This window comes from Parasteatoda tepidariorum, chromosome 6 (genome assembly GCF_982258835.1).
Source record: "Parasteatoda tepidariorum strain Cologne lab strain chromosome 6, Ptep-v5.0, whole genome shotgun sequence".
Classification (NCBI taxonomy): Eukaryota; Metazoa; Arthropoda; class Arachnida; order Araneae; family Theridiidae; genus Parasteatoda; species Parasteatoda tepidariorum.
The window spans coordinates 100,458,305-100,481,975 of record NC_141760.1 but is presented as its reverse complement, the minus strand read 5'-3'; the positions used below and the strand labels follow the sequence as shown (position 1 = coordinate 100,481,975).

The following is a 23,671-nucleotide window of genomic DNA, read 5'->3' as shown; positions in this document are numbered from 1 at the left end:
CGTTGCCATATATGCTTATAACACACCTATACTAGCCACAAAGAGTATAACTATCATTAAAGTTTACTTGCACAGCAAGCTTTCATTTATTTTTTTTATTGTTTTTAAAATACTCCAACACAACGATATTTGCTATTGTTACAATATGTAATGTTTACAATATTTGTTTCTGAAGCAAAGTCCTAGAAGGCTAGTGTAAATCGGGGCAACTTTGCTACCCGTGGTAGTTTTTTATAATATTATTTGATATCATCTAATAGCTGGTCTATTTTGGGTTTGCGGCATTCAAAGTTAAACTCATTGACCTTGTAATTGCGAACCCAATTCAGAAGACAAAATTAATCCTTGATCATGTTTTGAAGTTTGCGGCATTCAAAGTTAAACTCATTAACCTTGTAATTTCGTACCCAATTCAGAACACAAAATTAATCCTTGATTATGCATTGAAATAAACGTGTTTTCGTAAAGGACTTTCAGATGGAACTAATCCGCGTTGTCGTTACAACGAGAACCATAAGGCACTTTCTCGGTTAGCCTGATGACGAAATGATTTTAAGCCATGATATGTCTACCACTGGGGATAAAAGCCGGGAGGTAGACGAATCAATCAGCTGTCACCTGGGTTCGAACCTGGGTCCCCTAATAAGAAAGATCTCTTTCCCTCCTTCTCTCTTTCCCCCTCTCTTTTACTCTCTCTGAAAGTATCCCGATTTTTAATACCCTGACAAGATCCAGAACAAAATGCAAAAAAGAGAATAATTCCTAATAGAGGAGATAATTCTTTTGTGTTCGCCTCATAATGAGAGAACTCAGACTGGAAATTCAGCGATAGCCGGTTGATTCGTATATGACATTCGGTTATAACTGACCACAATGTCCAAGAAAAATACCTAAGTGATAAACAAATCTAGCTAACTGTGCGAGATTTTTTCTCTTTTTTTTTCTCCCTTTCCTGGTTATGCAACCTGAGGGTTAGTCTTTCTCAAATAAACCTCCCAAAAACTTGAAACCGGGAGTTCTCTTAAGTACGTTCACAATTGTAAGAAGATGGAATAACTAGTTTATAGCCATAATTCTATGAATCGGCTGTTTAATGCTGGAAAACAATAAAATTGTTTCATTTCTTTTTTTAAATCAATTGTTACATAATTTTTAAAAAATCTTGCTAAATTGCCCAGATTTAAGGAAAATATATTTTACAGGTACTAATAATGAGCTAATTGACACATCATCTATTTTTGACACTATTGGACACTTCTATTTTGTTAGTTTCAACTTTATACGTTACACATACTAATCTCCGTAATTTAAAGATAAAGAAGATCATAACTACAAAATTATTATTATTATTGTATTATTAATTATTATTTTTTATTTCTTTTATTAAATGATATCGTAATTTACGGGATGTAGAAAATTGTCGAAGCAACGGCACACTAAAAAACGAAAAGGCTTAGCAATCACTTTACAAAGCAAAATAATAATTTATCTCTCAAAAATAAAATATTCAGATTTGTTTTGTTTACAAACAATTCCAATTTAAATTCCAACAAATAAGGTGGTACTCTCGGAAATCGAGATAATTTTTTTAATACGAAGAGGCATTGTAGTTAAAATTTGGAAGGTGGCAAATATTTTGTTAATTTCTGTCTCCGGTTTTGGAACTATGCATTTTTAAATGGATAGTTTTGACGAAAAAAATTTGAAAAAAAAAAATCGATAAACGAATGTTAAAAGTTCATTTTAAATTCTTTTAGAACAATTTTTAAATAATTCAAAAAACGTGTGATCAAAGCAATCGAAATATTTATTTCAGTGGAACTATTGTTCTTGGAGAATGAATTGTAAATTCAAGTGCTACTGTTGAAAATAAAATAATAATAGTAATAAAAAATGCAGTAGTCGTTTTCTTTTACTATTTTACCAAACTCAGAACAATGCTTACTGTCGTGAATAATAGTTAGGATAAAAAAGAAAACTACGAACAAGATTAAAATTCACAAAAGAAAATATCATACATTTTATTTGAATTTTGAAGAACTCTAACTTTTAAGATCATACTGTTTGAATACGAATTGAATTATAATTATTAAGGCCCGGATTTTGATGACATTTGCATTTTTGGACATTCTTTGTCCTTTAGAGCATTTTTTGAGATTTATAGGGCATTTTCTTTAAAATTTTGGGGCGCATTTTGCATTTTAAAGCATTTTTTAAATTTTTTGTTAAATTTTTCTAATTTTCATTATTTTTTATAATTTTTTATTATTACACTGGCTTCCAAACAATGAAGAAAATTTCTAGGATATTAACAGGTGAAACAACATCTTTTCAAATTGAAGAAGAATTGTCAGAAAGTGTGACCGTCCTTTTCAAGTACGCACCAATAACATCAGTAGACGTTGAAAGAAGCTTCGCCTGGTATAAAAATTTGCTTTCAGACAAGAGACGCTCGTTTACGTTTCAAAATATTAAAAAAAAAATTTAATAATCCACTGTAATCCTGATATTTAGTAATATTATGAGATGGAAGTTGTTATATTCATTTAAGTTTCTATACAAAATGAAAATGTCTTGGAGTCAATATATTTTCCTTTTTTTTTGTTATTTTTGGATATAAAACATATTTTTCAAACTTTAATGAACGTAGAACAAGTATTGCATTGGTTTATATTTTTTGAAACGACTCATAATAATTTTAAAGAGTAAAACATTGTTTTAGTTCAATATTTTTACTTCTATTTAAGTCATGTCATAAGGCATTTTTAGCGCAATTTTCGCATTTTAAGGGCATTTTTTGCACTTTTAAGGGCATTATTTGCAGTTCATAAGGGCATTTTTTGCACTTTTTAAGGGCATTAATTGAGATTTTTTAGGTCATCAAAATCCGGGCTCTAATAATTATTAAAGAAAAAACATACACAGAAATTAAATAACAAAATGTTTAATTACCACACCTTTGAAGCACATCATATCAAATTCTTTTTATTTGTTTTCTTTCCTTATTTTCTAATATACCGATTGCCTGCTTATCACTTTACTATTTCCATTTTATTCAAGCTGCATGCTCATCAAACTTCACTACTTCAATACCCATTCTATTTTATTTACCCTTCCCTTATTTTTCCAATTTCACTCTATCCATCTTCGATCAAATCTCTTTTTCACTCGCGTAATTCCTTCTTTTTTTTCTTCTTTTTTTTCACTGTCCTTCCAAAACCTACTCTCTTAAAATTAAAAACAAATCATCTTAGGTTAAGATTAAAGATCCAATTTAGACTAAAATATTTTTGACCAATCTTGAATTGAAAAAGGGAGCTCAAGCAATTCTTACACGCATTAAACCCAGCTGATCAAAAGTTGACTGAAATTGATTCTATGATGATATGATAAAATATGAATAAACTTGGTCCGAGTGTTTTTGTCACACCGTATTCATATTTTTCCAGGAAAACGGAGAAACTTTTATCGAAGTCGAGCTCTTAGGAAACTCAGGAAAAGGAGTCGAACTTTTGAACCTAACGACTCCACGTTTCTGTATTACGATAAAACATAATATAATGGAATGTATGAATAAAAGAAAATAACCGAATTAAAATATGGATAAACCATAGAAATTGATTAAAATTTGAATAAACTATAAAAATGAAATAAAGTATGAATAAAAAGAAATGGAATTAAAATGTGAATAAACTATAAAAAGGGAATAAAATATGAATAAACTATAAAAATAACATAAAATGTGAAAAGAATATAAAAATTGAATAAAATATGAGTAAAATATAAAAGTATAAATAAAATATAATAAGTAATAGAATAAAATATAAAAATGGATTAAAGCATGAATAAAATATAAAAAAGGAATAAAATAGAAATAAAATATAAAAATGGTATAAAATATGAATATAATATAAAAGTGGAATAAAATATGAGCAAAATTAAAAATGGAATAAATATAAGTAAAATATAAAAATGGAATAAAATATAGAAATGGAATAAAATATAGAAATGGAATAAAATATAGAAATGGAATAAAATAAGAATAAAATATAAAAATGAAATAAAATATGACTAAAATTAAGAAATGGAATATAAAATATGAATAATAAATATAAATGGTATAAAATCCAAAATTCAGACGATTTTCCTGACAAGTTTTTTATAAATATAGTTTGCAAGCTGTGTAAATAAATTTGTAAACGTTTATTTATATCGCTACATAAATGAAAAAATACTTGGCTAGGTACTTGACCATTGTTTAGTGATATGATGTGAATGAAAAATATACTTAAATCAATCTTTTTAGAAAACACTACTTTTCATATGCCGACATTAAAAATTGACTTCATATTTATGACGGAATTTACCGTTTCAATCATCTTAAAACTTTGTAACTACTAGTTCGATATAAACATAAGAATATTCCTACATCATTTCTCGAGCCTCAAATTCTATCTGTACACAAAATATCGGCTCAATTAACGATTCCTCGTAAGGAAGGAAGGGAAACAGGAGAATTCGTTTAGAATACATATAAGGTGTAAGTATTAATCATCAACAATCAACATTTCTTATAATTTATCTTCGAATAATGGTAATAATCTAGGCCTGAGCGTAATTCTAGATCACATCACTAGGATGTCTATATGGAGTCTGAAAATTAACCAGCCACGTTTAATATGTTTCGATGGAATATTAGTATAGTGTCAAGATTTTTTTCATTTAAATGATCTACAATAAAGAGAAATAAAATGTAAAAAGGTTTATCATGAAAGAATAAGTGTGGAATTTTAATTAGCGAGTAGAAAAATATTAATGGGATTAATTTCAAAATTTGGAATTCATAATTTTCGTTTTACCTTAATAACTGCTACAAAGTCAAATTTTTAAAGAAATTTTTAAAAAAATGATGAATTTCTAACACACCTATTTACATATGCAAGCAACTTAAATGAGCATTGGTAAAAAAAATGATTTCAAAGCACTTTCTTTGAGTAAATAACGAAATGATAAAAATGAATCTGACTATCATTACCATTATCATTTTTTCTGTTGCAATTTTTAAATTATTTCTGCATGCAGCTAGCCAAAATGGCGAACGACAACTCATTTTATTGAAGACCATCATATATCACATGATAAAAGAGAGCATCCTGGCTCACACCCAGGTCCTCTGCATGCATCCAACAAAATAACTTTTGACCTTTGTTGTCAAGAAATCTTAGATTTCTAAATACTGTTTTTTAAACGTTTTTTTTTAATACTACCAAGAAATAGAAAACGTTAATTGCGTAATTTCAAAGCTTTTGTATTATGTATCTTATTTTGAAAATTTAAACTCTGTTATCTGTAATTTGTTAATATTAATATTTTCTTTTCGATAGTATTATCTGGTATTCTTCTTTTCTTACATCATCAAAATCATTTCGATATCATCGAAAGTTGTTATATTTTTGATAATATAATATAAATAAGTTTCCACAATCATAACAAATGAAATGAATACATGATTTGTATGCCTGTTATAGTTATACTGTTTATCAAACATAAAAAAAAATATGATCTGTTATGCTGTTATTGTAGTTAGTGTAGTTAATTAGCAAATATAATTTTATTTTATATGATTGGAAGTTACTCTGTTTATAAATGTAAAAAATATATTATCTATATGCGTAACCAATAAGAAATTACCATTTCTTATTGGTTGCATAATGCATACATAATTAAATAGAATAATCAGGCTTTGTAATTCCTTTTAACTTTAGAAATTATAATTTTTAATATAATTTTTATTTATTTAGAGATTATAATATTTAAATTTTAGAGATTACTACTTGCGTTATTCTATTTAACAAACGTAAGAAATGCATGATCTGTATTTTTGTATGTTGTTCAGTTTCACAAATGTAAGGAATATATGATCTATATGCCAGAAATTATTCACCAAGTTATTTAGCAAGAATTCTTGAGAAATTGAATTTCAAAAGAACATAGATACTTAAAAATTCGATTTCTCAGGAACCACTCGACCGATTATGTTAAAATTTTGAATAGAATCCTTTTTGCATGGAATTATCTTATTTAAAATTTTTAAATTCGCTTAAAAAGGTATCGAGATATAGCGAAATACGCAAAAAATAAATTTATCATTAAGGGGTCCAAACTTTGAAGCTCTCTCCTAACCAAACTATAGGGACATTATTTCCAAGATTGCGGCTACCCTGTATAATTTGGGGGTCAGAAATTCGAATCCGTTGAGAAAATTCGATGTTTTTTCAGAGAAAGCACGTTTTTGTGTCTGATTTTCTAACTTAAAATATCGTCTGCACTTATTAATTAGCACATTTGAGCCATTAAGATTGAGTCCCAGAACATGAAAATCCGTTTTTAGAATCAAAAGTTATTCAGAGTGGTTACATTTATTATTACAAATTATTTATTATTACAAGAGGTTACATTTATTACGAATACTCTAAAAATATATATTTAAGGGCGGTCAATACGGAACATCTTATGTATAGAATTGTGACAGCTGAACTCTTATTTTTAAAACGTGTTTCTAAAATAAAACAAAGGATTAGGCTTATTTTAAATCAACTTGTTAGGATGATTAGTAAATTACTATATAAGGATTCCGGAATTCAATGCATAACTTAACTTTCATGACACTTATTTATTGTTCTTTACTATAAGCAATGTAAATATTAGCTCTTACATAAAACCAAATTTTTAAATGTATTAGTAATTCACAACATTGTTCTTGAAATGCATACTTTAAATTTGGAATATTCCATTAATTTACAGGTAAAAGTTTCCATTTTATTAGTTCAAAATTGTAAATTGTTAGTTCAAATATTCTAAATAGTAATTTCCTTTTTTTTTCTTAAACATTTACTATGAGGCTTAGTTTCAAAATCAGTCAAACAATCGCAATACATACAAAACATCATCGATATTTTTTTTATAAATTTTACCAAAAATTGCCAAAACAAAAGCATAGGTGGCGCCATTAACATTGATGATAAAAAAAATGTACATATTTGTCGGAGAACGAAAAATACCGTGCTCTTCAATCACTAATAAAATAGTTTAATAGTCATTGCATTTCCTTGCCATTTTGCCCATTTCGTTAATTGTGCTTGTTTGTTTATCTGGTATTGACTACAGGAAAATTTACGTATTTTTAATAATTTATTTTTGTTCTGACTTAAGACTGGCAGAATTTAAAATTGATTAAAAAATCTGAAGCGGGGTGTAATAATTTTGGAAAATATTCATTTTAATACTTTTTTGAATTTGTTGAAAATAGCTAAAATGTTGAAAAATTGAAACATTTTAAGTATGTAGCAAAAAACTTTTTTTTAAAAAATAAAATATTATTATTTTTTTAAATATTATTTTAAAGACAAATATTAATTTTTCATGCAAATCACGTAAGAAGCATGAAAAATCATGTTTTCAAACCTTCCTTGGAAAAAATAATTTTCTATAAAAAACAAATCTAACTATTAACGCCTATTTTTATGCGTCATATTTTTTTTCTCTTCACTTAACATGCATATTAGGTTAACACGTTTTGTTAAATGAAGTCTGTGAAACACGAAATATGAGTGGTAGAGAATCAGTTTATATATGAACTTTAGTTATAAACTTTAGTCGGGATTTCGCCTAAAGAAGGTCGATCACTACAATTTCCATAGCCAGGAAAAATTGCGAACCTCTGATCTTACTTAGTTGATCAGATGGTGTTATAAACTATTTCTGACACACAAAAAAATAATTTCAGCAAAAATTGAATTGAAATTAAAAAAACTATAAATACTTCTACAAAATCAATAGACGACTATAAAGACACGGTTTTGAATAGGCTGCTCAGTGTAACCATATTATGCCCCATTGTGAGCTCCCAATTTCGTCGATGATTTTGTGGCTTAGTATGGTAGTATAAATAATTAATATAATATATATGAGTGCCATCTTTTCCTAGAATACCCATATACAGTCCCTGGTCAAATTATCAGACGCACTATAAGATTCTATGTGAAATCATAATTATCAGGTGTGCTATACAACTTTATTGTTTTTACAAGAATGAAACTGGTTTGTACTTGTTTACGTTCGTGTATCAATTGGTTAAATTAGATGATACATAATATAAATTTGACGATTGGATAAATTAGACGATATATTATATAAATATAGAATATTTATAATATAAGGTATTATATTAGTATATTATAATAATTAGACCAAATTATTAGGCGCACTGTAGTGTTTTAATAATGACATGTTTTGCATGAGTTTAAGTGCAATACTTTTATACTTAAACATAAATTTAATGAGTTTTTATTCAGGATATTTTTAATATACTTCCTATTAGTATTTATTTTTAACGTATTGCATTATACAATGTTAAGGCCTGTTTAGACGATCCAATTTCTCGGACAGAGATTGATTGATATTGATGGAAACTTGTTTTGCTTTGAGCTTGGATCGTGTAAACAAGCATCCAAGAACTTGGTCCAACTTCTTGGACGATAGTAGAGCATGTTCTACTTTCCATCCAAGTTTTTTCTCCCTTAACCAATCAGCGTCTTAGGTTTTGTGACGTCAGCAAGCAGGCAGAAAATTATGTCATTTTGTTGTGGGTTTTTATATATTTTAGTCCAAATAAATTGATCTGTTGAGGTTTATTTGTGTTATTAAGATTTTATTTGAATTTATATAGTAATTTTAAACTTATGTAAGTATTATTTTATAATGTTGAATATGAACAATGCGCATGCGCAAGTTTTTCTTTCAACGAATCAGCGACATTCAAGAACTTGGATAGTGTCAACGAATCATCCAATTTCTTGGACAGAGAAATCCGTCCAATTTCTCGGATTCAAGAAATTGGACCGTGTAAACAGGCCTTTAACCAATTGATACACGGAGGTAAACAAATGCAAACAAGTTTCAGCCGCTTATAAGCATAAAGCTGTATAGAGTATCACCTGATAATTAAGATTTTACATAGAATCTCATAATGCGTTTAATAATTTGTGTGTATATCTTGAAATATTCAAATACCTTTACTTGTCTATAATTTTGTGGCTTAATATGGAAGCATAAATAATTCATATATTATATTTGACCAAGTTTTAAAATTATAGGTTAACATTAAGAGGAAATGTGGTGCATTTATGTTCAGAACTAATTGTTTCTAATTTCTTACGACTTTATTCTAAGCGAACTTAAAAAATACAATAAAAAGGAATGTCTTATAAAGATTACTTACCATACTGTTAGAATGGGGGGGAAATAGTTTTTGTAATAAAAAATAATTCAATTCGACACCACTGGTCATCTAACCACGGCTTACAGGATTAAGCATTTCGAACCATACCACGGACTATGGTCAACCGGCTGTTTAACTTAATTAGGCTATTTAAGTTTTTTCCCGCTGTTTTGGATAGGCTGGATAGTAAGTTCATTACTAAGCACCATAATGGAGTCCCTAAATTGACTATAGTTTTGTGGCTTTTTATGGTAGTACATATAACTGATGTAATATATGTTACTAAGTTTCTAAATTATAGGTTAATATTAAGGGGAGATGCGGGACATTATTTATATCCAGAAAACGGGCTAATTTTTTTCCAATTTGTTACGCTTTTATAGTAAACGCAATTAAAAATAAATGAATAAAGGTGCATTTTATTAAGATTACCATATTGTGAAATAAAAAGAATTTTTTTCGGTAATAAAAATAACTAAATTCGACAGTACCGAGACACGAACCATGTAATCGTTTCAAGCCATACATACCATGGTTAATGGCCCTTTGGCTATTTAACACAATTTAAGATGGCAAGTCATTTCCACGGTTTTGCACAGTGAGAACGTGGTTTTGCATAGTGAATACCCGATTTTGCTGCCCCTACATCATCGATAATTTTGTGGTAGTATATGCTGTTCTTATCATTCAGTTAGTTCTCTATTCCGCTTTCTTTTGATCAATACTCGAACCCGCATTTTTAATCGGTACTCGAACCTATTATCGTTTGGTTAGTTTTCGATTCCGTTTTTGTTTGATCAATACCCAAACCTACTTTTTTTTATGGGTTCTCGAACCCTCTATCTTTTAATCGGTGCTTGAACTCACTATGATTTGATCAGTTTTTGAACCCAGTCTCATTTGGTCAAAACTGAAACCAACTATCTAGTTGTAAGTACTCAAACCCATTATCTAAATCAGTGCTTGAACCCACTATTTTTTTTATCGGTACTCGAGCAAACTATCATTTGATCGATTTTTGAACCCTTCCCTTTTGTTCAAAACTCGAACCAACTATCTTTTTTGTGTACTCGGAGCTACTCACTTTTTATCGGTACACGAAGACACTGTCATTTGATCATCATTCGAACCCACTATCTTTTTTAGCGATGCTCGAATAAACTCTATTTTTATCGATGCTCAACTCCACTATTTTAATCTGTACTCGGATCTATGATCACTTGATCAGTACTCGACCCCACTGGATTTTATCGGTACTTGAATCTCTATCATTTGAGTAGTAATCGAATTTAATTTCCTTTGATCAATACTCAATCCTACATTTTTTTTTTTTATCGGTACTGGAACCTACTATCATTTGGTTAGTTCTCGAATCCACTTTCGTTTGATCAATATTCGAATCCACTTTTTTCTTAATCGGTACTCGAACCTATTATCATCTGTTTAATTCTCGAATTCACGTTTTTTTATATCAGTACTCCAACCTAGTATCATTTGGTGCATACTGACAAATTAAGATTAATATGGTTAAAAAAATGAAAGAACAAAATCACTTTGTATTTATAAAGTATCATTTTAACAAGTAATACCAGGCTTACATAACTCATTCTAACACTTTTTTTACTTAACTAAAAAATCTAGAATATTCAGAACTAGAGAATTTCGTCAGCTTTTAGCAATGTTTCAGTGGGTACGATTGAAATTTAACATTATAAAAACACGTTATATTAAACCTACATTTTCATTCAGCTACCAGGGCGCAATTTATTATATAGATAGTCACTGACCATCTAAAATAGTTGGATTTAATTACGAAAATTCAAACGAAAGCAAGAACGTATTGGCTTTCGCAGCACAGCGAATGTAAATGACCGGCAGATGGACACGTGTGACGTGGAGTTATGAGGTATTCTGAATGCATTAAGATTTTTAAAAAAAATAGACTGTAATTGTGAATTTGTGTTATTAGATAATCATAAATGTATTTCTCACAGAATTAATAAATTTGTTTAAATTTTTCTTTCAGTTTAAAAAAATGAATCAGTTGAAATTGGTTAAAGGTACGACACTCTCGGTTACTAATTTTTTCATTGAAACAAAGTACATCATTCCATTACAGGGCTCGAAAAAACTCAGAAATTTTACCCGTCCCCGAGGACGGCTTGTCCAACAATGTACCCGTCCTCCTTTGAAACTAACCCGTCGATTCTAAATAAATAAAAATATTATTTTTTCTTATTTATTACAAAAATTTATATAAATTACACAATGAATTAGTAGCTACTAGGATTACATTATATAGTAATAAAAGAAATACTAGGTTACTAATTGTAAAACCTAGTATTTCTTTTATGAAATAATTTAAATGACAAAGGTCAAGTTATCTGGAATGTCAATTTATCCGAGGGTGCTGCGTTTTTTAAATGAATTAAATATGACGTTTGCCAGTCCCACAATAAAGCGTAGGATTTACAGAGGTTTCTGCACAGAAATCTGAAAGGGGTTTTCCATTTAAGTGGATGTTCATAATTGCGTTTAACGCTTATGTAATGTGTTTTTTTTTTTTTTTTTGTAAGCTCATTGCTGAAAAGTCCCTTTCAACTGCTGCAGTACTCCCAGACGGAAAAAACATCAATCCACCATGTGCAGTATGTTGCTGTACGGGATTTCTAGATTAGAGGGTCATTTTAGAAGTGAGGCGCTGGACTCATGTAAGATAACAAAAATTGAAAGTGTATCACGAACATTAACCGGAAAATGGCCGTCCGCGCGGACGTCTGATTCGAGAAATTCTTTGTCCGCGGGAAATTTTTGACCGCCGAGGACGGGCGGTTTTTCGAGCCCTGTTCCATTAAGAAATTTATTCCACTCTCCATACAGGATATTAAGACATTTGCTACGTGATACAATATTTTATAGCAAATAATTGCAAATTTACTAAATTTGAAGACTAATTTTAATATTTTTTAAAGAACTACAGCCAACCCCTTAATAGCTTCTCGTCCATTATTGTGTTTCTTTGTCTCAAGCCTAAATATCTTCCATAAAAACAAAAATAATTTTGTTTTCAAAATTGACAATCATTGTTACTTTACGTATGAACATGTTAATAATACCTAGATTTGAAAAATAATCATCTGAACACGAAAAAAAATTAATCTAAGAAATACAATAAGAAAGAACTGAGAGGTAATTTTACTTGCTGACGAGACTTGTAACAATTCTAATAAGAAAGTCTTAATCGCTATTAGTTCAGTTTAATTACTATTATCATTTCTTTTTAAATTTCAAGATAAATATTGAAATTTACATCTGGGAACATATGTAATATCTCTGTCTCGTTTTTTTTTTTTTTTTGATTAATGTACTTGATCGGGAGCTTATAAAATAAAGACCTCGAGAGGGTAAATAAATTTTCTATAGCAATGATAAATAGACAATATTTAAAGGGAAAAAAAACTGGAAAAAAAATACGAAAAAGCACTTAAATTTGTAATAACTGTCGGACAAATTTAAATTTTTGAAACAAATTCGTGCTAAGTTTACAGATAAAAATGGCTCTTGCAACACGTCAAATTGCAAATTCTCAGTTGCATTTCGGCGGGATACAGATCGATCAAACACGTTATGTTTTCCAGGGTGCGTAGGCAAATCATTCAACAAAAAATATGCACCTTTTAAGAACTTTTCAAGCACTCAAATAATATTTTTAAGCAATTTTAAAAAATATCATAACTAGGCTGGATTGGAAAGTTTTTGACAATTGACGGTTTAATCTGGTTTTAACCGTCGTGTCAAAATATTTTAATCATGTAAATCGAATGGTGTTTTCATACGTTACGGACTGACGATGTCCCGAAATAGATTGGGGTTGGAATTAATTGTGAAAACGTTGAATAGAATTATGTGAACAGTAGTGTCTTTCTGCATAATTTGTAGCGAAAATCAACAGGGTAAAGGAAAAATCTCATTTTTTAAAAGGGAAAATTAAGCACTTTTTAAATACACCCAATGAAAAAAGCACCCTACAAAGGCTTTTAAAAAACGAAAATAAGCACCCTTAAATACTTTTTAAAAACGCTACGCACTGTTTTCTCTACAAATTTAAGAGTAGAAACTTCGCGAACTAATTGCTGAATCTCAATTTTTTTTTAAAATTCCGCCGCACTTCCTTTTAAGCACTTCATGATTTCAAATTAGTCTTATAGATTTCGTGCAGCAAAGAAAAAAAAACTTAAAATCGCAATTCTTTTCAAACAAATTTGAATTTAAAGAAAAAAAAAACTCATAATAAATTCATTAATAAATATGGTTCGTTCAGCATATCAAATACATTCCTGCGTGATATTTTTTCCCTACAAGTTTAACAGAGTTAATAATTCTCAAACAATTTATTGATTGTTACGTTTTTCTGAACTCCTTCGTAATTGCAAGTTTCTGTGCTTCATAGTTTTTGTCTTCATAGTTTATCGTTTTATAGTTTTTGTGCTTTATAGAGTTTTTCCAAACAAAATGCAACTATGCAATGCATAGTATAGTTTTTCTTGTCTCAACTTTGTGAATTTTATTCTCTACTTAAGAACGTGACATAATTGATTGTGTACCTTATCTAAATGAGTTTTAAAAAAATAAATAAATAAATGAAAATTAAAAAAAGCAAAACAATATTAAAGATAATTTTTTTTATTGAAAAAAATAAAAAATACAAGCAAAGGAAATAAAACATAAAATAATAAAAATAAATCTACACAATAAATAATAAGAGAAAATAAAATACACAAGCTTATTAATCTCACTTTTGCAGGAGTGAAAATAGACTTTAGTTCTCTTCTGCTACTTCATATAGTGCTCATGCAGATTTAAATTTCATGCAAAAAATAAGAAACATATTAATTATACTAAAATAAAGTAAAAATTATCAATGAAAAAGTTTTGTACTGTAGATAAATCATATGCGAAATATTCAAAAAATTATACGACGAATTCGTAAACAATAAATAAAAACTATAGTATCAAATAAAACAAAAAAAATTTCATTATAATCATAAAACTCTTTAAAAATAACGTAATAAAAAATATTATAAAGCATATTTTTTAAATTTAGTTTTATGCCAAACTAACTTGAAGTTAATTAACTTCAACTAACTTAATATTATTAAATGAATAATTCGAAGAAACTGAAGCAGAAAGTTGGATATTTCTTTAATAAAATAATTGCACTTTACTTCATTAATATCAATTCATCTACGATTTTTTCAGTTTTTCCAAGAATTGTACACTGTGCAGCAAACTGCTGTATGAATATAATATTTTATTCAAGCAATAAAACATATTTAATTACCTAATTTAGCATAAACAACAGAACTTGTTTTAAATGTTTCCTTCATCAAAATAACTCCATTAAGAAAAAGATAACCCATTACACATTTAGGCATTTTATTGATTAGTTCGTCTAAAATTTCAGATCCAATGTTATTCAAATTGCATTGAATTATTTTCCTCAGAATAATTCGTCTCGTAGTATTTATATTTCCTATATTCTTATATTTCATAAGTGCATTTTACTTGATAAAATATATGGGCCAAAACTTTGCTCTAAAATTTCAGTCTTAGGACAAGGTGCTAAAAATATTTTCTTGCTTGTTGCTTGTTACAGATGACATGATGATGTTAAATTAATGAAAGCAGTTTTGCAGAAAACAGATGCGTGAATATTACATAATTATGCATTTTTCAAGGTAAGAACACAAAAAAATAAATAAATAAATAAATAAAAAATAATTTTAAAAAGAAGAAAAAATTATTTTATTTTATAACAGTCGTTAAGCAGCCGACCCAATTATTGAGTTTAAGACTGCCAATTTTCAAATCCGTAGCCTTGTAATTTTGAACCCAATCCAGAAGACAAGGAAACTTCATGATGAAGTATAAGAAGAAATTTGGCTTCGATGAGGACTTATTTTGATGGAACTGACCTGCATTTGCGGTACACGGAGAGGAAAATGACAAAAACCTCCCACGGTGAGCCGGACAACAAGGGGACTCCAACCCATGATCCGTCTACCACTGAGGATATTTTACGTCAGCACTGTAGTCGGTGCGAGCCGGGTGTGGAATTTAGTTAAGGGGACATCACTAAGAAGCCCCTGAAACTCGAACCCGGTTCGCCGAATTGGGAGGCGAGTGCTCTATCCTCTGAGCCATCACAACTCAGATAAAATTATTAAAAATTAATTTATCATTTGAAAAATTGCCAACGAAAAGATATAATTTCGTAATCAGCTCACCCGATTACATCTGCATACTTAAAATAGATTTAAAGAAAATACTTTAATTAATAACTAACTAATTCCGTCTTATTCCATCAACATTTATAAAAAGAGGGGAAAATTATTAAAATTGCTCTGTGGTCACTACCGAGTAGATTTAAAAGAAGAAAAATAGTTAGCCATCAGAGAAGATTTCCTGCATCATATTTTCCCCTTTCTACCTTCTTTTTTCCCTTTTTCGTAAATCAAATAAAAGCTCCAGCATATCATCGATGGGGAAGATAGAGGTAAAGGATAAATGAAAAATGAACTACGGGATCTTCACTCCTTATGCCATTAAAAAAAAGAAAGAAAAATAAACCTAAAAAGAGGAAGTATAAGGAAGTAAGAAGAATAAAAATATCGGAAAAAGATGAGAGATGGGATTAAGTTAACTTTTTTGGCGAAAGAACAAATTTTCGATTCGGTGACAGAGATCGTTTTTCTAAGGTTTTTCCCTCTCCCCTCTAATTCCCTATCCACATTTGCTTATAAGAGGGGAAAAAAGGCAATATATTCCCTTCTCCAGTAAAAAGTGGAGATGAAACTTCTCGCATATCGATGTTTACAGAACCGTAGAAGAGTGCAATATCGATTTTGAGTAAGTCTATCGAAATCGTAATCCAATATGGAATGGTCATTTTTATTTAGTGAACTTTACTCTTAGGTAAAGAACTTGGAATGATATTGGATGGCAAATCCTCAAATTATTAACCTCTGTATCAAATTAAATTAGCCTTTTTTTCATAATAGAAGATTAACAGGAAATCAATAATGGTGAATCGGTCATTTTTGCGATTTTCGATTATCTTAAATATCTCTCTTAGAGTTAAATATATGCATTGAGAAATGGGTTCACATTCATACACCGTAAATAAAAATAGAAAAAAAAAATACACTGACAAAAACAAATTAAGACCTTTTTTTGAAAATTGATATAACTTGAAACTTGTACTGCCATCAGACATAAAACTTTACAGCAAATTTTGTCACTTTAGATTATCGTTAATAGCCTCAAACGATAATTGTCATTAATTAATTTATTTTTTTGTAGCTCTCAGGAAAAAATTCTAACTAGCATGATTGTCAAGCACAAAGGTTCATTTATAATAAAGAGTTCTTTAACTAGTTAGTTAGTGGCTTGGCTGTTGCCCCAGTGGAAGTACTATGATTTCAATTTTAACTATTTTAAGAGATAATAGCGATAAAGTATAAATTCTTCATGTGCTGAATTTTAGCACTAATTTAAAATTTGTCCGGCACCCTTTAAATAACATAGACCACGACCATAATAATGAATTCTGGACATTGCAGCATCGAATGCAGCAGAAGTATTAAAATTATTTCTATCTATGTCGTAATATAAGATAGAAAACTGATCTTAAGGGTCTAATCATAGAATGCAGCAGAAGTATTAAAATTATTTCTATCTATGTCGTAAGATAAGATAAAAAAAAAACTGATCTTAACGGTCTAATCATAGAATGCAGCAGAAGCATTAAAAAATTTTTTGTCTATGTCGTAAGATAAGATAAAAAAAACTGATCTGATCAAATGAATCTGATGAGTCTGATGATGGGATATCATGATGGGTCTGATCATAGAATACAGCAGAAGTATTAAAATTATTTCTATCTATGTCGTAAGAAAAGATAGATAACTGATCTTAAGGCTCCATTACGTACACTAATGGAATATAATACAAATCTTAAGGCTCCTACAATAATGGAAGAGACACTTTCGATACATTCGGTTTATGAATTTCTCAAGAAATACTTAGAAGACTATTTTGTAATTTTAGAAGTGTTTCGCTCATGCGAGTTTTCTTACTTTGCAAACAAGTTTAAAGTTTTAAAGGGTTTTAGGGGGACCGACAATAGATTACAAAAGAAAACAAGTATTTTTGAACACCCTATGCCAAGAAATCAAAAATAAGCTTGCATCAACTACTTTGGTTTGTTAATTGCAATGACTGCATAACATTTCGTAAATCTAGTTTAAATATTAATGGAGATTTTTAACTCCTCAAAAATTTGGGAGGAATATAGTAAACATATAAAAAAAAATTCTAAAAATTCAATGATTTAGAATGGTTACATATTTTTTTAAAATTTTTAACAATAAAACAATAGAAAACTTGAAATATGAAAATGGGATGAAAAAAAATTTTTTTTTTAAAAATTTCGGGAAAAAATATTACTTTTCCTGAAAATAGAGTATAGTATAAAATATATGTGAAGTAGAGAAAAATTTGGCGAAGAAATATATACTGACCATCAATGAATCCCGCGAGGGCACGAGCTTTATCGTATTGGACGGTAGATTTGGAATTCTCGAACTTCGTATCTTCTGCAAACACCCAGGTGTCTCGTTTCAACCGCAGATGGAACATCCTGAAATAGAACAAGTCTGATTTCAGCGATACACGAATACGTTTTTTCATCTAAGAAAAATAAATGGAAAAATACATAAATGAAATTTAAAAAAAAAAAAATATCCATGCCAGTTAAGACTTCGAGAAAAAAGTTGAATCACAACAAATTACAATCTCTTTAGTGTCAATTTTTTGATATTTTGTCAAATCACTCTTACATTGATATTAAATACTTCAGACTAATATTTCAGATTTAAATACTTAATATTTTTAATACTCTTTCCAAAAAGGAAAAAATAAAACCATCCAAAATATGAGTCTTAAAGTAATATTTAATCGAGAGAGAAAAATCAAATAGCGAATCATTAATTAGGAAGGCGGGGGAAAAAAACATCAAAACCAGTTTGTATGTCTGAGGAAACTTGTAATATATCTTGAAAAAAGATGATGGGAGGAAACTGATAAAATGTGTAAAAGAGTTGTGGTGGTTCAGGGGATAGAGAGTTCGCCTTTCAATAAAGTGAACCGGATTCGAATCCCAGCGATGGCTGATCGATTCGGATTCCGCATCCGACTCGCGCCGACCACAGTGCTGACGCAAAATATTCTCAGTGGTAGGCGGATCACGGGTTAGAGTTCCCTTGCTATCGGGCTAACCGTGGGAGGTTTTCCTTACCATGTAACGCAAATGCGGATTAGCTCCACCAACAAGTTCTCCACGAAGGCAAATTTTTCCTAATACTTGATTCGGGAGTTCCTTTATATCCTGGTATGGGTTCAAAATTTGAAGGCTGCGGAGAACATTAGTAGTCGTAAACCCAATAAATTGGGTCAGCTGTTCAAAGACTGTTATAAAAATGAGTAAAAAGGGACGAAACTAAGAAAATTGACGATTATTATTGTCTTTTAACTTCTCTCTGTTATTGTCGCAAATCAAATAGCCGTTACTGTTTTCTGTCTTGCCTTCCTCGTTCATAATTCTACGAGTTTTGATAACATTTATCTTTTTACATTTCTTAAATATTATGCTGCGAGAACAGAAATATTATGTTATAAATTACATTTCGAAATATTATGCTGCAGAGATAGTTACGTAATAGAACCGGTTGATCCTTTTTCCTTACTTCGGAGATCATTTTACTCATGAGGTAAACATAAATAGTCAAAGAGAAACAGTTACGAGCTCTATCCTATTCGCATTGTGTCGGAGGCTCTATCCTATTCGCATGTATCCTTATTGCAGTTATATGGTCAAACAAATTCCCAACTACCTTAAATTCTTATATTTCGATTGGAGATCTGTGTCATATACAAGTTCAAATTGTTCTCTATTTGTTTAAAGCAATATCTATCTATAATTTTTTATATTTTATTTTATAACCGTCGTTGAACAGTGTTAAAATCTAAGAAATTGGTCACATGACTTAGTGTCTAAGGATGTTAACATTTAACTTACACTGGGGAACAATTTTTATTCTTTTTTTCTATCGCAAGAGATATTTTTTAACAGATTTTAGATATTTTCGTATCGTAATCGCTGATTTCAAATTTCAATCGGTTTCTCTCTACAAGCATCTCTACAAGTATCATTTCAAACTAGGCTACTATTATTTAATCAAATAATATTTTTTCAAAATTTTATTTATAACAATAGCGGCAGGGTGGGATAGCCCGGTTGGTAGGGCACTAGGCCCCTGTCCAAGAAGGCGTGGGTTCTATCCCCGTCGGCCGAAGACTCCTCGTGTAGTAAACGCTGAGTGATGAGCGTTAAATCTGTCGAGTCACAAAGTCCTCCATGTCCCCATAACAAATCATACCTCTGGAGGTACTGATCCAGGAGTTTCCTTGTCTTCTGGATTGGCTCAAAATTACAGGACTACAGCGTTGAATATTAGTAGTCGTAAACCCAAAATTGGGTCGGCTGTTCAACGACGGTTATAATATAAAATAAAATAGCTGCAGGATAAGAGGCTTGCGGAGATAAGTAAAAACTTCTCTATACATGTTAAGTCAAAAAGGAACTTCTTTGAATTTAAAAAGAGCAATTTACTTTTCCAATATGAAAATCTCTTTATATATTGTACTAATTAACAACCTGTTATGCAACTGCATAAATAAATACAGTCTATCTGCTGAAATTCATATAGATTTGATTTAGAATTCGTAGATTATTTCTCCATTTATATACAAGCCTTATAATCACATATTCTCATAATATATGTTCTAAATGTACGCAGGCAAGGGTGACCACAGAACTTTTCTCAACGTCGTGCAAGCAAGGAAAAAGATTCATTAAAATATTTTTTTTTTTAAATATCTCATCTTTAAACATTTCGTCGGCGAACACAGCTCTAAATGCGTGTTCAAGAAAACAGATACAGCTCAAAATGCGTGTTTAAGAAAATGGACACAGAAAAAAATATCACATAATTTGAATTCATTAGTTTATATTAAAAAAAAAAGGGAATCAAACGCCATGTCCATTTTATCAAATACGCATTTCGAGCTGTACCCATTTTCGATCAGACACATTTTGAGCTGTGTCCATTTTCTTAAAGACGCATTTCAAGCTGTGATCATTTTCTTAAAGACGCATTTCAAGTTGTGTCCATTCTCTTAAACATTCATTTCAAGCAGCGTCCATTTTCTTAAACACGCATTTCAAGCCGTGTCCATTTCTTAAACACTCATTTCAAGCTAGGTCCATTTTCGTTTGCACTCATTTCAAGCTGTGTTCATTTTCTTAAACACGCATTCGAGCTGTTTCTAAAACAAAAAACTTACCACCAATTTTTTTAATTTAAATTTTTTTTTTTTTTTGAAAAATAACTTTACATGTAGCCATCAGTTTTCATACACAATTTCAGTAGTTTAAATAAAGTCTACTGAACCAACGAATTAGGACAAAAACATTACGCATTTTAACAGTATTTAAATTTTATAACAAGAAAAATCTTGATCTAAATATGTTTATGATCATAAGAGAAGACATAAAAGAACATCTTGAATTAGTGTTCTATATTTTTCCAGTTACGCAAAAAGTACTTTTTTGTTATATCTTCCAATTAACAAAAAAAAAAAGAAAAGGAAAAAAAAGGGGAAAAAAAAGAAGAAAAAAACATTAAGCAGAATTTAAATAATGTATACAAAAAAAAAATCGTAGCACTAATGTGATAAATTAACTTTAGTGCCAACTTTAGGAATCGGAGTCTATTTAATGAAAGCATTATTTGTAATTATTAAAAATAAAAATATTTGATAGCACGTATAACAAAATACCATTTATTGGACCTCTAGGGGGTGCGTAAGTACATCCTCTTACCCTATAACGTAAGGTGAGATATCTTTATATAATTCGGTTGAGGATTTAGATCGAGCTTAATGAGGCGAGTTAGTTGAAATGTCTGGGGGATTATAGTATAATAGTCTGATTGCGCGAATCAAGTACCTGATGAGACCATAATGGTATGATGAACACTCACAAAGGCTAAACACTATTTTTCTTTATATAAATTTGTATGCAAATTATAAAACTAAAAAGTTACTTTTCCAAAACGTTCACCATACAACTAGTGCAAATCTTACGTAACTTGCGCAATCAGACTATAGTGTTTTTTTTAAATAACCGTCGTTGAACAGCCGACCAAATTCTGGGTTTACGACTACGAATGTTCAATTCCGTAGTCTTGTAATTTTGAACCCAAACCAGATGACAAGGAAACTCCTGGATCAGTACCCCCAGTGGTTTGAATTGTTATGGGAACTTAGAGGACTTTGTGACCCGACAGATTTAACGTGCACCAGACACCATTTACTACACGGGGAGTCTTCGGTCGGCGAGGATCGAACTCACGACCTCTTGGACATGGACCCAGTACCCTACCAACCAGGCTATCCCGGCCCGACTATAGTGCTTAATACAAAAAATGCCTTTTTGGTGAATACTATACGAATCTACAGTACTGTCTGGCTATCATGAGAACTCCTTCAGACAAGACTTGCCTACTAGCCGTTACGACGAAAAACCACTTGGTATAGATTTGTGGGATTACCCTTTTTGTATAGGTTGTAAGTTTGGGAAAATTATATTATTTTTTCAATTCTCCCACATCAGAAATGGTTTTGCTCTTGTTTCCAACTAGCAGCAGATTGCTAGTCTTTTCAGTCGGGAAGAATTCTCGTGATGGCTATATAATAAACACACTGAGAGATAACATAGCACAATGAATAAAAGAAATAATTACAGATTACAAGAACGGAATAAAATTATACCAAAACAACAGGCTTGAAAACAAACCTTTTAAATGCTTTAAACTGAAGAGTGAAAAAATGATCTGATGGCGATCGGCTGGATCGACGATGCTGGTCCTTCAGAAAATTCTGATCAAAAAATATAGGCTCAAAATGAAGAATGTATTCGCTCAACTTTTGATCTGGAAAAAAAATTGAGGCATTATTCTTAGATTGTGAATTAAATTGAGGTGCATAACAATAATTTAAATGCTATATATATAATTTGATTTAGCACTTAAACCTTCGCTCATCTAATCAAATCTACTTTGTAGGGTTTGGAGAAAAAATTTTATTTCTTAAAATCAATTAGTTTTAATTTAGTGAGTAAAAATAATGAGTTTTATGAGATATTTCAATATGTTTTAAAGATAGAAAAATAATTGAACAATTAAAAGTACTCGTTCTACTTGAACAAGTTGTAAGGACCATTTAAAAAATACCTAAGTACACATGGGGAGGAAATTTGTAATTTCTTCATTGTAGAAGCATGAACAATACATACCTATAACCTAAAATTTTCTCATTCTGATTTTTTTAATGAAAAAAAAAGGAAAAATTTTAAAATTTGATTCAAAAGTTTAATTTAAGGAAAGAAAAAAATTGGATAACAATATCTTAAAGGAGTTTTATGGAAGAGTTTTGACCTCAGAAAGAAAACACAAAGCATTTTTAAAGAATATTTGTTGTTACAAAATATTCTACTCAAAATTATAGATCAAGAATTGAAGCACAATTTTTGTTTTATGCAAAATTATTTACGTATACTGTTACTGATTCACATTCTAAAACTGCAGTAAAATTCAAAATCAAAGCAAACAACAAGGATTGTTACGATTTTCGTAAGTAAGCATGAGAGAGGGATTTAAATTTACGAAAATCAGCTTACGTAATGCTTAAACGTTTCTTGTATGCAACAAATAACTTGTTCAAATATTTATTTAAACGGTTCTGAAGATATGACTATATAGTTACACTTGCCTGGAAAATATGGTTCCTAAAGCGACGATATGCGAGCGTTTGAAATTTATTGCACCTTAATGTTATTTATTTATTTCTTTTGCATAACTTTTTTTAATTATTTTATTTAATAAAGGTAAAAAAAAGTGTTGAAAAAAGTCTACAAATTTTTACACCATTTCGATCTAGATAATTTTAAAAGACAAATTACTAAATTTGAGCAAAATCATTGAAATAGTTCCCGAGTTATAAAATATTTAAAAAATAAATACCATTTTTAAATTTTCAATTCTCAAGAATTATCTGACCGATTTCGTTTAAGTTTTGCATTTTGTCACTTAAAATTATTGCGTTTTTATTCCTGTTCGAAATTTCTTGATGTTTTTAATATTTAAATAATTTTGTTACTATTATTATTCATTTATTTCTTTAAATGCTTTTAATCAATTTATTTATTTA

At 29.7% G+C, this 23,671-nt stretch overlaps 1 protein-coding gene across 1 annotated transcript in view; it reads right to left on the bottom strand.

The window, feature by feature from the left end:
• The window catches only part of LOC107455245 (disintegrin and metalloproteinase domain-containing protein 10), a 90,587-nt gene that overhangs the window by 58,909 nt on the left and 8,007 nt on the right, over positions 1-23,671 (bottom strand). The window contains exons 2-3 of the mRNA XM_043049301.3: positions 22,260-22,395; positions 17,863-17,981 (exon numbers count right to left, since the gene is read on the bottom strand). Coding sequence (XP_042905235.2) covers positions 17,863-17,981; positions 22,260-22,395 — 255 coding nt within the window. The remainder of the gene's footprint in view (positions 1-17,862; positions 17,982-22,259; positions 22,396-23,671) is intronic.